Source organism: Phaethon aethereus, assembly GCF_964289735.1.
Source record: "Phaethon aethereus genome assembly, chromosome: 1".
Classification (NCBI taxonomy): Eukaryota; Metazoa; Chordata; class Aves; order Phaethontiformes; family Phaethontidae; genus Phaethon; species Phaethon aethereus.
The window spans coordinates 219,422,576-219,437,120 of record NC_138575.1 but is presented as its reverse complement, the minus strand read 5'-3'; the positions used below and the strand labels follow the sequence as shown (position 1 = coordinate 219,437,120).

Here is a 14,545-nt window from a genome sequence, read left to right as displayed (position 1 = left end):
CAATTATCCATACGCTTGGTCCAGTTGGGCTTACGACCCCAAAATACATCTACAGGCTCTCCAGTACTGTTGAAATAAGAAGCCGTTAAAAAGTCTTGTTACAGCCACCATTTTATGGTGGGAAGATGAATGGAGAATCAGACTTCACCTTTAACAATTTTAAAATTGAAGATGTTGTCATCCACTGCACAAATGGATTATTCAAGCTATTAATTAGGAATAAGGTTCAAATATTATTCTTGGACTTTGGTGTGGACCAATTTCACTGTCAGACAAGGATGGTGGGCTTTAAGGAAGCAAATACCTACTTACAGGCTGTTGCAATCCCTTCTTGCACAGTATTTTGCTGCAAACGTGCCCTACTTATACCAGCCTGCGGCATTCTGAGAGACAGATGGATGAGGATACTAGCAGAGATCTCTGCTAAGAAGCAACAGCCTTTTACAAACCTCACGTTTCTGACCAGACCACATTTTTGGCACTTTCTCAAAACCAGACCTCTGAAAAATTGGAAACAAAACACTGCTGCAACCCCAGCTGCTTCGCAAAGTAGAGTTTTTTTGTGTTGAGGTGGTGTTTACCCCCCAAGCCTCTTCTCAAGCCTTAACCAGATCGTTTAAGTCAAATAAGTGTCTCCATGGAAACCTCCTTTCTCAAGGAACCTCCTTGCTGGAGAAAACCACGCATCCATTTTGTTTAAAAGGGGAACACAGTTTGGTAGGAGCACAATGCCTGTCTAGGGAAGAGCCCGTGACGACTCATCAGCCAGATTCACGTCCTTTAAAAACACAACAATTCAATAACACTTTTTAAGGCTGGCTGAAGGTCTGCTATCGCTGCTGCAACTCAACTAGCAAGCTCTGCCATCCTCGCCGTCCCTGCCCTGGATCTTCACCCTCAGCTTCACAACCCGGCTTCTTCAAGGCAGACGGGGTCTCTGTACCCCTCTCATGCACAAACTCTCGACCCTGCTGAACTTCAAATCAACCATCTGTTTAAAGAAAACCTAGAGCTAAAGTAATCCAACCCAATGCCCATTCATGAAATATAGGAAGCGTCTTGTCAAAGCTACTAGTTGCTTCTTAAATAAGACAATCACTTTCTGTGTTTTGGAAAAGAAGAGATGAGTTTTAGCCTCTCCCTCCAACCAAGCCCTTTGTAAGCTGTAGCATGTTATATCATTTCTGGTATAGGACTGCTTGAGATCCCTCAAAAAGGAAGCCAGTTTTCTGGAAGGATACTCAAACAATTGAATATTTTATATTCTAATATAGAAGAGAGACTTTCATACTAATAGACAAACAAATAATTAAGGGCTGTGATTAAAAATGGCTTCAACACAGGCAAATCAGTTCATAGAGTATATAAAAAAAGAGTAGAGTATATAAAAAAAGAAAGCAAAGCCACCGAAGAAGTTCTCTAGTTGGAGTTGCTTTCAAATCATGGCAGTCATTATGTTGTCAGAAAAAATAAGTCCCAGAGGTTAATTTTTACATTGGAGTTGCTACTTAGGAGGTCTCTTTAGACAGGAAGGTGCTGTAAATGGCTACAGGAAAGCTAACATAGGTGCTGATGCCGGGCGATGCACAGATGAAGAGAGAGTGAAGGCAAGGATGTATCTCAGAACGACAACAAAATACCACTCTCCTAAGCTGAGGGTAGTTACAAAATTTAAGATTTTCTGGGAACGTAAAAACATGACTTAACTAGTTGAGTTGAAACTGAAGGTGGGGGGACACAAGTCACACAATTTGGCAAAAAGATCATCCTTGAATTATGTTGTCCAAGGGCTGCAGGAAGCACACAGAGGCTTTCTCCATGCACCCTCGAGGCATCCAGCAGTGCTGTGGGAGGGATGTGGATTCACACCTTCATTCCCCTCTCAGTTGTTACAGCTGTTCACATTTCTGCTGCCTGCTTCCTTCCCTCCCCAAGTCATAACCTGAAACTAGGTCCGGGCACACTGTAGCAGTCACCTCCTGTCCCCACCCATGACGGGGGGAGGAAAAAAACCCTGGGACAAGGTGACACACACCCATGGTCACAGTCCTGCAGCTTCCCAGTGGAGAACGAAAGGCTTTTGGCAAACTCCCTCTCAAGCAGCTAACAGAAACCAGGCAGGACCGATTCAAAGTAGAAGTCAGTGAGCCAGAAGCACATCACTAGCGTAAGAAGAGGGATAAACAGTCGTTTGTCTCGATTCCTTTCCATTATGCAGCAGAGAATCCAGAAGAGCAACTTAAACACATATAAATAACCTTCGCTACTTCTTTGAGGAAATTTAGCAGAAATCCTCTGCAGAAAAATAAGCTCATGTGCGTGCTAGCAGATAGGGCAGATCTGCATTAAGGTTCTCAATGGGATGCAGAGGGTGGAGTGGGGAAGTTAAAGTGAAGTCAGAGACATTAAACACATTTGTGGATCAGATTTAATCATGTGGATTAAATCATGTATTTTAAAAAAAAATCAATTGCCAAATCTCTAAGACGAGAGCCATACGAGGGTTTAGATCAAGTGAGATCTAGCCTCTAATGCCTTTCTTCCCACATATGCCATCTTGAGTCTTCCAGAGGAATTATAAACAAAGTCAGTCCTTATCAAAGGGAATTATTCAAGGGTAGTGGCCTTCCATTTCGCAATCTCCACCTAAGCTCCAAGCAGAAATGCTCATCAATAGATCATATCCTGCTCCAGGCTGGCAGCTTTACTGTTTTGCCCAAGGAGTTCATCCTTGGACACGAGCTTTGTGAGGGAAAACTCTTAGTATTACAGGGTGATTAAATATATGTACACAAAGGGAGAGAGGCTGCAGATTTTCGCAATGGACTTCAGACTTCAGCCTGGTGTCAAACACCCTGGAGCAGAAAGGATGGGAGAAGGCACCATAGAAGCAAAAGACCTCACAAACTCTTATCTACGCTCATTAAAACTAGTGTAAGAGCTGTCATGTATTGTGGAGCGAATAGGAAAAATATATTAGAATTAAAATCCAGGTGCAGGGAGGAAAGTGCTGAGCCAGCAGCAGGTCTCAGCAAGAAAAAGGAATGAGTTTCTGTGCAACAACAGTGCTTTGGAGAGACATGAGAGGTTACTCCAGAATCACCCCATAAATGGCAAAAGCAGCTCCCCCAGTTATAATCAGATCTTTTATCAATTTTCACTATGCGTAAGGCTACTCCCTTGAGAGCTACTTGATATCCCAAAGGACTACAGAAGAAGGAGTAAGAGACAAGACTATATCACTTCATCCAACACCAGTGACGACATGAACAGTAATCCCACCCGACAGACTTGTCTGGTGACAGGAAAGTCTCCAATCCTCCCTCAGCCCCGAGTTAAGAAATGCAGCAGTGATTTTATTAAAAATCAGTATACAGTTGAACATAAGCCCAGTGTTTACAACCAATCTCTCTAGTAGTTCCAGGTTTCCTGTTGTTTTACAGACCATCAGCAACGAAAGGAATCAGTAGCATAAAGAAACGACTCATTTAAAAAAATTAACGTCCCCACATCTCCAAGAAAGCAGCATCCACAATCAGTTTGTTTTCCATTGGACTTGCTCTATGAAACAAGAGTTTTCAACATCATTTTGCAGACAAAGCTTATCTTTATAATAGTTAATTGCTCTGTTTGCTTTATCATACAGGGCAAGGGTCTCCAAGTCTCACAGCGCTCATAAAATAACCCTGAAAGAACTCTCTGTCAATTTTTTGCTGTGATCTACCTTCTAAAACATCAGAAACATTTGAGATTTGTTTAACTAGTTGAGTTGAAACTGAAGGTGGGGGGACACAAGTCACACAATTTGGCAAAAAGATCATCCTTGAATTATGTTGTCCAAGGGCTGCAGGAAGCACACAGAGGCTTTCTCCATGCACCCTCGAGGCATCCAGCAGTGCTGTGGGAGGGATGTGGATTCACACCTTCATTCCCCTCTCAGTTGTTACAGCTGTTCACATTTCTGCTGCCTGCTTCCTTCCCTCCCCAAGTCATCCAAAGCACAGAGCAGCCTCAGTGGTGTAATAGCAGCTTGGCAGAAGCAGGAAAAGTCCAGCCAGCAAAAGACTTAATTTATTAAGATAAACATGATCTAAGGCTCCACGTTATTTTTAAAAATAAACACAGTAGGAAATATGAAAACAAACTGGCTTTGCTACGTGTAGGTTAGGTTCAGATGTTCTCAGAAAGATCTTCTCAACCATACAAAATACTCTTCTCCTCTCACCCCTATCATGAGGATGGAACAACAGTTCACTATTTAAGATCAGCAATGTCCCTATTGCGTGTCCTTCCACTTTCAGTGAACAATACCTCTGCCACCCTTCAGGGCAGATCAAAGTTTTAAGAACACCCCTGTGAAGAAGGAGCAGAAGGGGAGAGGGGCAGGTAATCCAGTCTTCGAAATGAACATCTAGAAGTCTTGACACGACGACTGTGTTGACTCCCCTACTTCAATGGTTGTTCTTGGCTGCCTCTTTAGCGGCAATAATCAGAGGAGTAAGACTAGATAGAGGCTTTGCAATTTTCAGGAACTGGTGCTAGGAAGAAGAAAAAAGAAAAAGTGTTAAACTTTTCAGAACATATCCCAGAAGTCTTGTGTCTACTCAAAATATTGGCACCTAGACCCATATGAAGTCCAACAACCTACTCTGATCTCTGAACAAGTGAAACCAAAAGGTCTGTTACCACCACAAACTTTTGGGGCTTGCCTGAAGTGATGAACAGGTTTGCACCCAACACATGCTAAACCCTCCGGTGTTCGTCCATGTTCAACAAGCAAAACTCAGCGAATTCCCCTGGGGAAAAAGTCTTGCAAAATCTATAGTGAAACTCTGCGTGGAAGGAAGGTGTACCAAAAACAACCTGTGCGGTTCAAACACAAGGTGCAGGGCTTCCTGTGGGAATCGCCTCTCATTTCTCTCCTCCCCATCACCACAGGTCTGGTAAAAGCATTGCCTTGGTCTTCTAAGGATATTAGAAATTTGCAAAGCAGCTGGAGTTTAGGAGAGCAGCACAGAACTTGCAACACAGAACCATTCAGTCAGTCTCCTATACAAGGTGCTCTGTTAAGTAAAACAGTATTGATTATCAAAACAGCTCTCAGAGGAGACTGAAGGCATGTAGGGCAAGTTCACAAGCTGTTCTAAAAACAAAAAGCAACTATATCCCATAGAACTTCTGAGCATCAGAAGGGATCAATCACCCAGGGAAATATGCTTCAGAGATGGCAGGGGTAGGGGGGGAAATCAGAGGCCAAAAGGTAGTTAAAAACATGCAGAAATGTTACAGTCAGTATGTTCTTCCCTGCTCCAAGGAACGGAACATTACTGCTCTCCAGTATTTTGGGGCTGGAAAGTCCAGGAGAAAAAATGATCTATCAACTACCGCCACTCTGCCAGTGATTAATGCTACATTACAGTCTCAGAAGGCAGCAACACAACCACTAGACAAACTAGTGGAAAGAAAGGAAAACATAAAAGGGAACTGTCTCACAGTTGAGGTCTGAGTGCCCTGATCAGAGATTTATTTTACAAACAGCTACATTTTCCACCCCCATGGAAAATTTGACAGAAGGAACACACAAACTTCTCCTCTCATCCATGTGTGTAAAAAGCCTGGCAGCTTGGCCTTCCCCTTTCACCAGGAGTTCAGACTAAGACACCAGGTTTTCAGTGAAATAATTGATGATAGGGTGATGAGACACTGGAACAGGTTGCCCAGACGAGTTGTGGATGCCTCACTGCTGGAAGTGTTCAAGGTCAGGCTGGACAGGGCTTTGAGCAACCTAATCTAGTTGAAGATGTCCCTGCTCAGTGCAGTGGGGTTGGACTACAGCATCTTTAAGGTTCCTTCCAACCCAAACCTTCTATGATTAAGATGTCTCACAAGCTTTGTTCCATCACCTCTGCAAGGAGTAGTATCTAGAAGAATGTGGTAATGCCAAACTGCTCCAGTTAATGCAAGCCATGCCTATTCCAAAGAGCTCTGTGTTCCCTCCACCAGAAGGGAGACAACCAGAACGTCTGATAGCTAGAAGCCCTCCTGCTGTCCAAATTGGAACAAGCACGGCCAGACCATGACAACACATACAGATGTCAGCGCCAGCTGTGTGAAGAAGCCATGGAAATTAAGGGGCTCAGCACTTGGCAGGCCTGGGGCACAGGTATTACTTGAGGTTGGTTACAGAACACGCTGCACAGCTGCTGCTAGTAGCGAGTACAGCATAAAAAATGAGTAGTCTGTTAACACTTCATTATCGATTTAGGTTTGGGGGTTGGTTGGTTTTTGTCTGGCAGGTTACCTTAGCTGTGCTTGTGCCTTCAGCTGATGCAGTATTTAAGACCCCCAAAGAAGATCTCTCCATAAACACAGCCTCACTCGGGATTGCATGATTACATTGATTCAGCCCTGTTCCCCATCACCCACCTGTAGCAGTTCTTTTGCAGAACCTCTCTTTTCCACGTCCATTTCAAGGCAGCGATTTAAGAAGTCTCGGAATAAGGGTGAAAGCTTTTCCGGATTCTGCAGTTCTGGAGTCCCATTAGTAGCAATGAGATACAGGGCCTAAAGTAAAAACAAGCACCAAAGAAACAGAAGGTTATGTAGGTTAGAGTCCATCTCTGAATTAGACACACTCGTTTTTCCTCTCCCTCTTCCCAGTTCAATGGGGAGAAAAAACACAACCACTTTATCAGGGTGACTAACCAATGCTTAAATTTCAGCAAACAGAATAGCTGCCAGCCCTATTTTTATGTGGATGGGATCCAATTCTTTGTTTTACCCTCATAATCTGGGTTTGGATCCTGCAGCCCTCTCAAGGGATTAGGAGGACAAAAACAACATTCCAGACCGTGTTTACATAGGGAAGTTAACTGGCATGACTCTACCAGTGCCAGACTCCTGCAATAACTATATCCTCATGGGAAGGTACCCCTGAATAAATAGGAGATTTTGTTCTGTCAGTACTTTGCCTGAGTGCACAAGCCTAAAAAGTCAGTAACTATAAAGATGCAGTTGGCTCCTTACAGAAGATGTCCAGCAGACCCTCAAGCAGCTTTCAACATCTTACAGAAAGCAGCAGTTTTGCTACTGCCTGGGGATGAAGCATTCGCACACACACCCAGACACACCCCCCACCCCCGAGAACCAAGGAACTCAGAATACAACCATTTCAGGATTTCATGCAAGAAACTTCCTGGATGGATTTTCAAAGGAAACAGAAACCTGTCAGACACTTGTTAATATGCAGGCCTTTTGAGCACATCACTCAGCACGTCCCATGGGAGCAGTCTGGTAGCCTGGGAATTGGCATAAGTTGAGTTGAATGAGACCAAAGTACTGTTACTTAACCACCCTCAACACCCAGTTTCTTTCACTTTTCTTTGCTGCTGCTCTTCTCCCAAAAATCACTTCCAGTGCAAGAGATGGTGACAAAAGTTAAACAGAATTTTTCTAGATCCCCTCATCCTATGTACCTGAGGGAGAAGCCATAAACCTGGCTTATATTAAGAGCAGTTACATCCCTACAAACTGACAGCACCTCCCCTTTCATTAAAACAAAACAAGAGAAAGACATCAGGAGGTTTAATCCCCGTCTAAAGACTTATTAAGCTTGTAGCTTTATTTGGAGCATGCAAGGAGGAACAATCCACCAGTAGGGAAAAGCTCCATTTATAGAATAGTAACGTGTTGTACTTTTGAACTTAAGGAGATTTTTGAACTTAATTTTTTAACTCTTCCGCACTCACAGGGAACAAGGATTCAAGAAGTCAGCTGCTTTGGTGCCATCAGGTACTCTTTCTGCATCTATCGGCATCTCCAGAAAGTGAGAAATTGTAAGTGTGCATTATCTAACTCATCATGTGTTATCATCATTCCTGTGCTGATCAGAGGGTCTGCACAGGAAGAACCCACACCTCTGCCACCCAGAGCCAGCTATGGCTTTTAACTAAGATGATCTCAACCTTCTCACTATAACAGCTAAGGAAATACAGGGCTGCAGGTGGTTAAACTGCACTGCCTCCTTTACAGCAGAGTTTTTCCCACAGGCACAGCAAAAACCTACAGGCAAAAGATACTCGCTTACTCTGAGCGGGTTCTCATTGAGGTAGGGGGGCTCTCCTTCGATCATCTCGATGGCCATTATCCCCAGTGACCAGATATCCACTTTGGGCCCGTACGCTTTCCGCGTCACCACTTCAGGTGCCATCCAGTATGGGGTTCCCACCATGGTGCTGCGTTTGCTCTGTTCGGGAGTGATCTGGGCACAGAAGCCGAAGTCAGCTGAAAAATTAAGGGAGGGGGGGAAAGAAACAGACTTAGAAATCAGCAAGTTTCTCCAAAAATAATCCTTACTGATGCCAGAGCTGTAGTACAAATTACCCTGCTGCACTGTTTGGTGTGTTGCTGCTGCAACTGGAAAGGGGGGTGGGCTTGTGGCTAATACAGAAGATGGTGTTGAGCAGTAAGTTTCTAAATCTGACTCACTGAGGCCTTGAGGATTACAGAGCTGCTGACTTGTCTACGTGAACGATGGAGAACAGTAAATAACTATATGGACGTTGAGGCACTTGACTGTGCTTGCAGCATTACGCAGCTGTAATACACTATGTAATATATGGTCTAAAGACTGTTCCTGGGTATGTGAAAGTAGACATTAATGTGCAATTTGATCCAGATACACCCTCCAGCCCACATACTATATTATCTGGTGATATTTTCAGTCCCAGAGATATTACTTCCCCAGTACATATATCATCCCTTAAACAGGATTTGCTTTACAGAGGAAATGGTGTTCAGAATAAAGTATCTAAATTTATACTGATTATTTTCTTCAAATAGATATAAAGATGGAGAGCCTTCACCCAAAGACTGCTGGGCCCTATGTCTTATTCGTATTTGACTTACCAAAAGAAAACCGATTTTGTTCTTGTAAGCCCAGCAGAATCAACAGAGCAAGATGCACTGCCCATCCTGACCCCTGTGGCACCGTGGGTTTAATTTTAGGCAGAATGATGAAAATTAAACTGATCCCTAGCTGAGTTTTCATCAAGGCTAACAACCAGGCAAGGTACATATGGTTCATAAACAGAGCAAATTTCCAGCAGAGCAAATAAGCAGCTCAGGTCCAGAAGGTTACTGCATCATATCCACAGAGACTTTTCTAACTTTAAACTACAGCCTGGTACCTGCATACTGTGCTCAAAGAAGCTACTCCGTAAGAACAGAGCACTTTGGCCCTCATCAGCTATTCATCGCTAACACTCCAGAGATCTGACTGTACCAAAGTACAGCTTTAGTCTAAAAAGCAATTATGTGCAGAATAACCCCACCTTCTTACTCAGCATATCTGCACTGTGTGAATTTTGAGTCATATCTGCTGTCACTGCTGACAAAAATAGATTTATTTATGCCTTGGGTGCTAGCCAACGGAACTGAGAGGAAGAGAAAGGGAGCACAATTCTGTTAAAGCTATAGGTAGAAGGTAATAATTCAGTAGTTTCCAGACTTATCTCCACCTGGGCAATGACAAGCACATCAGCTACCTTAGCACCTGAGGGGCATAACAGTCTCAAGGTCTTCATTACTGGTGATAACACAAGGAGGAAACAACATTTAGTCTGGGTTTTAAGATTTTCTAGTTACAGTTTTCAATTCTCCCTCCACTTCCCCTGCCCCACAAGTACCAGCAGTATTTTGCAGACTTTTTTATTTGCAGAAGAGATTGCTCACAAATAAAGACTTCTGACCCTACACCTTCAAACCCAGCTTTCTAGACTGGAGTAGCATTAAAATATTATTATTTTAGTCCACAAAAGCAGATGGCCCAAAGCTAAACGAACCCCAAACCTCACTTTGAGTCTGGTAGCAGTTCACAAGGATTCATGCTTGCCAATCTCCATTAAAACCAATGCTACAAAAATACCTAAAGCAGCATTGCTACAGCCTCTTCACTGCCACAGCATCAAGCATCTCAAACACCCACGTCCCCAGGAGACCTGGCCCATAACAGACAATAGGCTTGGTCATCACCAGCAATGTTCCCCACATACTTAGTTTGACAGAACCATCCATTCCCAGCAGGATGTTGTCACTCTTGATGTCTCTGTGAATAACTTGGTTTGAATGGAGGAATTCCAGAGCTTGGAGACACTGAAAAAAAAAAAAAATTGAGATATTCTTACTGTGCATGAAATTATCCACCAGTCACAATTAGCCAACTAATGGACTCTAACAACGTGCATTTTGAGTAGCAAGGGCTTAGCATCTTAAGAGTTGTCGTGGTTTAGCTGTTGTGCACCTTCATATGTGCAGGGCTGCAAAGAGACATCCCACTGGGATCAGCAGGTCCTAGGAGGACAGGTTAGTCCCAAAAGACCCAGAAACAGGCATAATCAACCCTCCAGTCCTCCCTCTAGGATGAAACATATTAAGCTTGCATTGGGATTGTATGCTGCAACCTCCCAAAGGAAGTCCATCCTCTGAAAGAATAACTGTTGCATTATAGAAGCTGGAGACAGCTATTGCTGTGGAGCCAGTGCCAGGTCATGGAACGCCCATGTCCCCTTCCCAATCACAGCTCCCTCCGAGTGTGAGGGCTGCTTTACCTCTCGGCACACAGCTGCGATTTGTGCTTCATCCATGCAGGTCTCTGTCACAACATCTGTTAGGGAGCCTCCTGCCAAGTATTCCATAACCACCCACAGCTCTTCTCCTACAAGGTAACTGAAGAGCCAAAAACAGATTTTAAAATCAGCAAGTATGAGCATGCCACTGTTAACCCAGCCAAAATGCACTGGGTTTTAAAGCTGTCTTAGAAGTGCAGAGAAACCCTGAGGCTTAAGCAGTGTATTTAACAGTACTAGGGCACCAGGTACTCATGGTACCTTCTCTACATGGGATGACCTGATCACAACCTGAACGAGCAGAGGGAAAGGCGAGCGCAGACAGTTGAGGAAAGAGATAATGGGAGAGTGGGCTACGAGTTTCCTGGCCATAAAAGGCAGCCTGAATTTTTCTGCCATGGAAAGGGCCCAGACTAAGACAGAGACACAACCTTAGAATTCCTGCTGCTGCTGGGAGAGAAGGGCAAGAGCTTCTTAATCAAAGATTAAGAAGCTTAAGCAGCCAGCATCTGGAATATAGCATGGCTTTTGCATCAGAAGAGGTGGCTGGGGGCTGCTTTGTCACCACTGGCATCCTGCTGTCCTAAGCAACTGCCTACTTTGCCTAGGCCCAGGGACAATCCTGGGTGATACAATGGGTGGCTGGCCACGAACAACGGAGACAGAACACCCGTTTTTAAGCATTATGCATTTGAAAATCACCTCAAGCTTTTTTAGGCTACCAAACCAGTCTGGAATTTTGTCTGAAAAATTCAGAACCATTTTGCCCATAAAGGCAAATGAGAACATCTTACTGGATGTGACAACAATTCTAAAGATTTAAAATAAAAAAGGAAAGCCCAAAAGGGCAGGTCTTGTCCAAAAAAGCCTGTAGGAAGATGGGGAGGAGACAGTGGAGATGAGGGCGAGTTTTCTCAGCCATTTGGGGATATTATTCTCTGCTAGGAGTGTGTGCACTCATGTCTAAAAGCAGAAGACTTGGGATGAAGACTTCAGCATTAACTCATTTAAAAAAACAAAACAAACAACAAACCCAAACCACTAACCACTTCTGCCTCTTTGGGTCCACCAGGAAAAACATCAACACAATCTTCCATAACAGATACATCAGAATGACACATTCCTGAAGGAAGGAATCATCAGCTTAAAAACTTGAAAATCCACCTTCCCAGTCTAGCCTCCACTTTTAAAGTGAGGGACAGATGAGTCAAGAGAGAGGGCAGAGAATCTAATTAAAAGCTTCTGCTGGCATTAGAGTTCATCAAGCAGATGTTTGCTTTGCTCTGAAACATTGATCCTACTGAAGAGTGAATAGTGAATTTGCTAAGAGCCAAAGGCAAAAAGCAGGACAGGTTCTAGGGACAATTAGCCAGAAAGCAACAGTGAAGGAGAAAGAAGTTATTAAATCCAATTTGGCATGGAAAGTAGACAGAGATGAGACATCACAGGAGTGGGCAGGAGGCACGCTTTAACCCTAAAAGGACACAGTGCCAACACCTGAGGTGATGAAAAACTCCCACAAAATAAGAACTATAGTCTGAGCTGTGTGACAGAAGTGTTAGAGTTATGGAGAGCTTTTAATATTGGAGACAGAGATGGTATCTTGGCCTAGTGATGCTGAAGACTACGCAGGGAGGCAGAGGCTGGAGTTTCTTTTAGGATGCAGAGCTCGAGGACACAGGGCCACGCTCCTGGAGCAGATGGTCTCCAACTCCACCGTGGAAGAGAAGCTGATGCACAGGCAGTTTTCTCCCCTGGCACCACAGACCCCAGCAGGAGCAATATCACCTGCACAGCAGCCCCTAGGAGTGACAAAGGAGCAGCAGAATTGCTTTCAGAAGTACTCCTGCCAACTCTGCAGGGTCATCTACTTTCTAACAGACTCTGAAAGCCAACTCCATCCACACCTTTCCTTCCTGCCCCTATGCTGTTGCTGCTTCTTCATCACTCTTGCCAAACCAGGCTCTCTCCAGATTTTATCAGCACCCTCTCAACAAACCAGTGTCACCCCAGACATCACAACACTTCCCTTCGTTGCCAAGAGCACCCTCTGCAGCCCAAATCCACTTGACTGTAAGGATGGGGGCAGAATGGGCTCCACCGCTCCTGCATGACAATCTCAGACTGCACATGCTGGGAGCAAGCTGGTCTCTCTCTGCAGCCAAAAGAGATGCAGCGAGCCAAGAACTACACTGTGAACCAAAGCTGTGCCATGAGCAGCCAAAGGCATGTGCCAAGACCCAGGAACCTCAGTAATTGATAGATCTGACAACACACAGGAAGGTGGAATTAACGGTGGCCCCACGCCAGCTGCCACCGAGCAAATGTCATTTCAGAAGACTGGGTGGTATACCGTCTCGAGTATCTTTTCACTCTCTTGCCACAGCAGAGGCCATTTTCAGTCACTGAGCTGCCTGCTGTAAGTGTTCCTCAAAACCACTGTCAGCAGTTCCAGAGACACCACCAGAAAGTCCATATAGCTACGTGCTGCTCTCCATGTGATGTCAGGCATAGCATGGTGTCACACCTTGTCACCCACAGTCACCTTCCAAAACAAGTCTGGCAGTAAAAACAAGCTGATGAAAGTCTTTGAGGAAGAAGGAGGTGGTCTGCAGCTTTCTCTTCATCCATCTGCAGGAGCAGGTAATGTCTGCTCCTGTAAGGTATTCCTCAGCTTCCACTTAGATACCTTAGGAAGGCGTCCACCAAGCCCTTCCTATCACAAGCACACACCAGTCAGTCATAGTCCTTTTTCATTGATAAACTTTCTAAAATTTGTTTTTGCCCAGAAAAGCAAGATCGTTCATTATAGATTTCTGCACCAGTAACATGCCTCCAACATGCAAACATGAAGTTAGCTTGGAAAGAAAACAGTGTTTTCTTGTAGCATGACTGTCATAGATCTTCAGCTTTATTCATTGACCTTCTAGCCCTAGTTAAGTTTGGGGTTGGGGCAAAGGTAACAGTGGTTACCACTTAAAGTGAGGATTTGTGGGGTTTATTAGGTTAAGGAGAGTTCTTCAGAAAGAAAGAAACCAAAGGACAGGATTTTGCTTTGCCTAACACTGGGCATCTGATGACTGTGTTTAGATGCCTGAGGATAGAAGCAGGGCTCTGAGGGCCTCCATCACACAGTAGAAAGAAACTGGCACCTCCAGAAGGTAACTCAGTACAAGTGGCTGCTTGTCTGCACAGGAAAACTAGTGTCACTGTCTTCAGAGCTGGACACTTCTAAATTCAGCTCCTAAGTAGAGCTGAATTAGACCATGTCATTATCTTAAATGTCACAGCACACCTTTGTGCAATACTGGCCACTTACACTGCAGCGGAAAAGCTGTCTTAACCACGAGCAAGTAGGCCATGCAGGTAAGAGAGGATAAAGCACAGGAAACCCTTGCATAAGGGCAGGAGCTGAGGCAAAGAGAAGTGAGAGAGCTGGTTTATACTGATGACTATCTTGCAGCTCCCATTAGGGACTTGGAAGGGGAGACACTGTCAAAAACAGAACCGCAAAAAAGAAACCGGGTCCCACAGTGGCAAGCACATCCTCCTTCGCACTTCCTTCTGCAACAGCAGTAGGCAGAAGGCAGCAAGTGGCATTCAAATATCAGCTTAAATCAGCGCTCAGGAAGCAAACAGACACATTAGGCCAGGCAGGAGGGATGCAGGTCCCCAGCAACAGGATCCTGCAGTTGCAAAGCTGAAGTGGCACAATAGGCACAAGAACCCCCACGTTCATCCTAGTTGCCACTCTGCCCATTTGCAGCACTCAAACAAAAGCTAATCCCTTTGAAAAAGATTATTGAAAGTGGAGGACAAAAGCAGCAGTTTTTGTTGCTGGAAGTTTGAACAAGACGGCAGGACATGCAGCTACCCTACAGCTGGGATGTACTGGCTAGACAAGGCAATGGGAATAATGT

The 14,545-nt window shown here is 44.5% G+C and overlaps 1 protein-coding gene across 6 annotated transcripts in view; it reads right to left on the bottom strand.

Moving 5' to 3' along the window:
- Nucleotides 1–4,451: 4,451 nt before the first annotated feature.
- Nucleotides 4,452–14,545, bottom strand: part of PAK1 (p21 (RAC1) activated kinase 1) — a gene marked incomplete at both ends in the record, with an annotated part of 31,423 nt that continues 21,329 nt past the window's right edge. For 4 of the 6 annotated variants that reach the window (XM_081997054.1, XM_081997055.1, XM_081997059.1 and 1 more), the window contains 5 exons: nucleotides 4,452–4,538; nucleotides 6,427–6,564; nucleotides 8,087–8,283; nucleotides 10,053–10,152; nucleotides 10,608–10,725. In XM_081997054.1, the coding sequence (XP_081853180.1) occupies nucleotides 4,452–4,538; nucleotides 6,427–6,564; nucleotides 8,087–8,283; nucleotides 10,053–10,152; nucleotides 10,608–10,725 (640 nt within the window). The remainder of the gene's footprint in view (nucleotides 4,539–6,426; nucleotides 6,565–8,086; nucleotides 8,284–10,052; nucleotides 10,153–10,607; nucleotides 10,726–14,545) is intronic. The other 2 variants (XM_081997057.1, XM_081997056.1) reach the window with 2 other exon arrangements.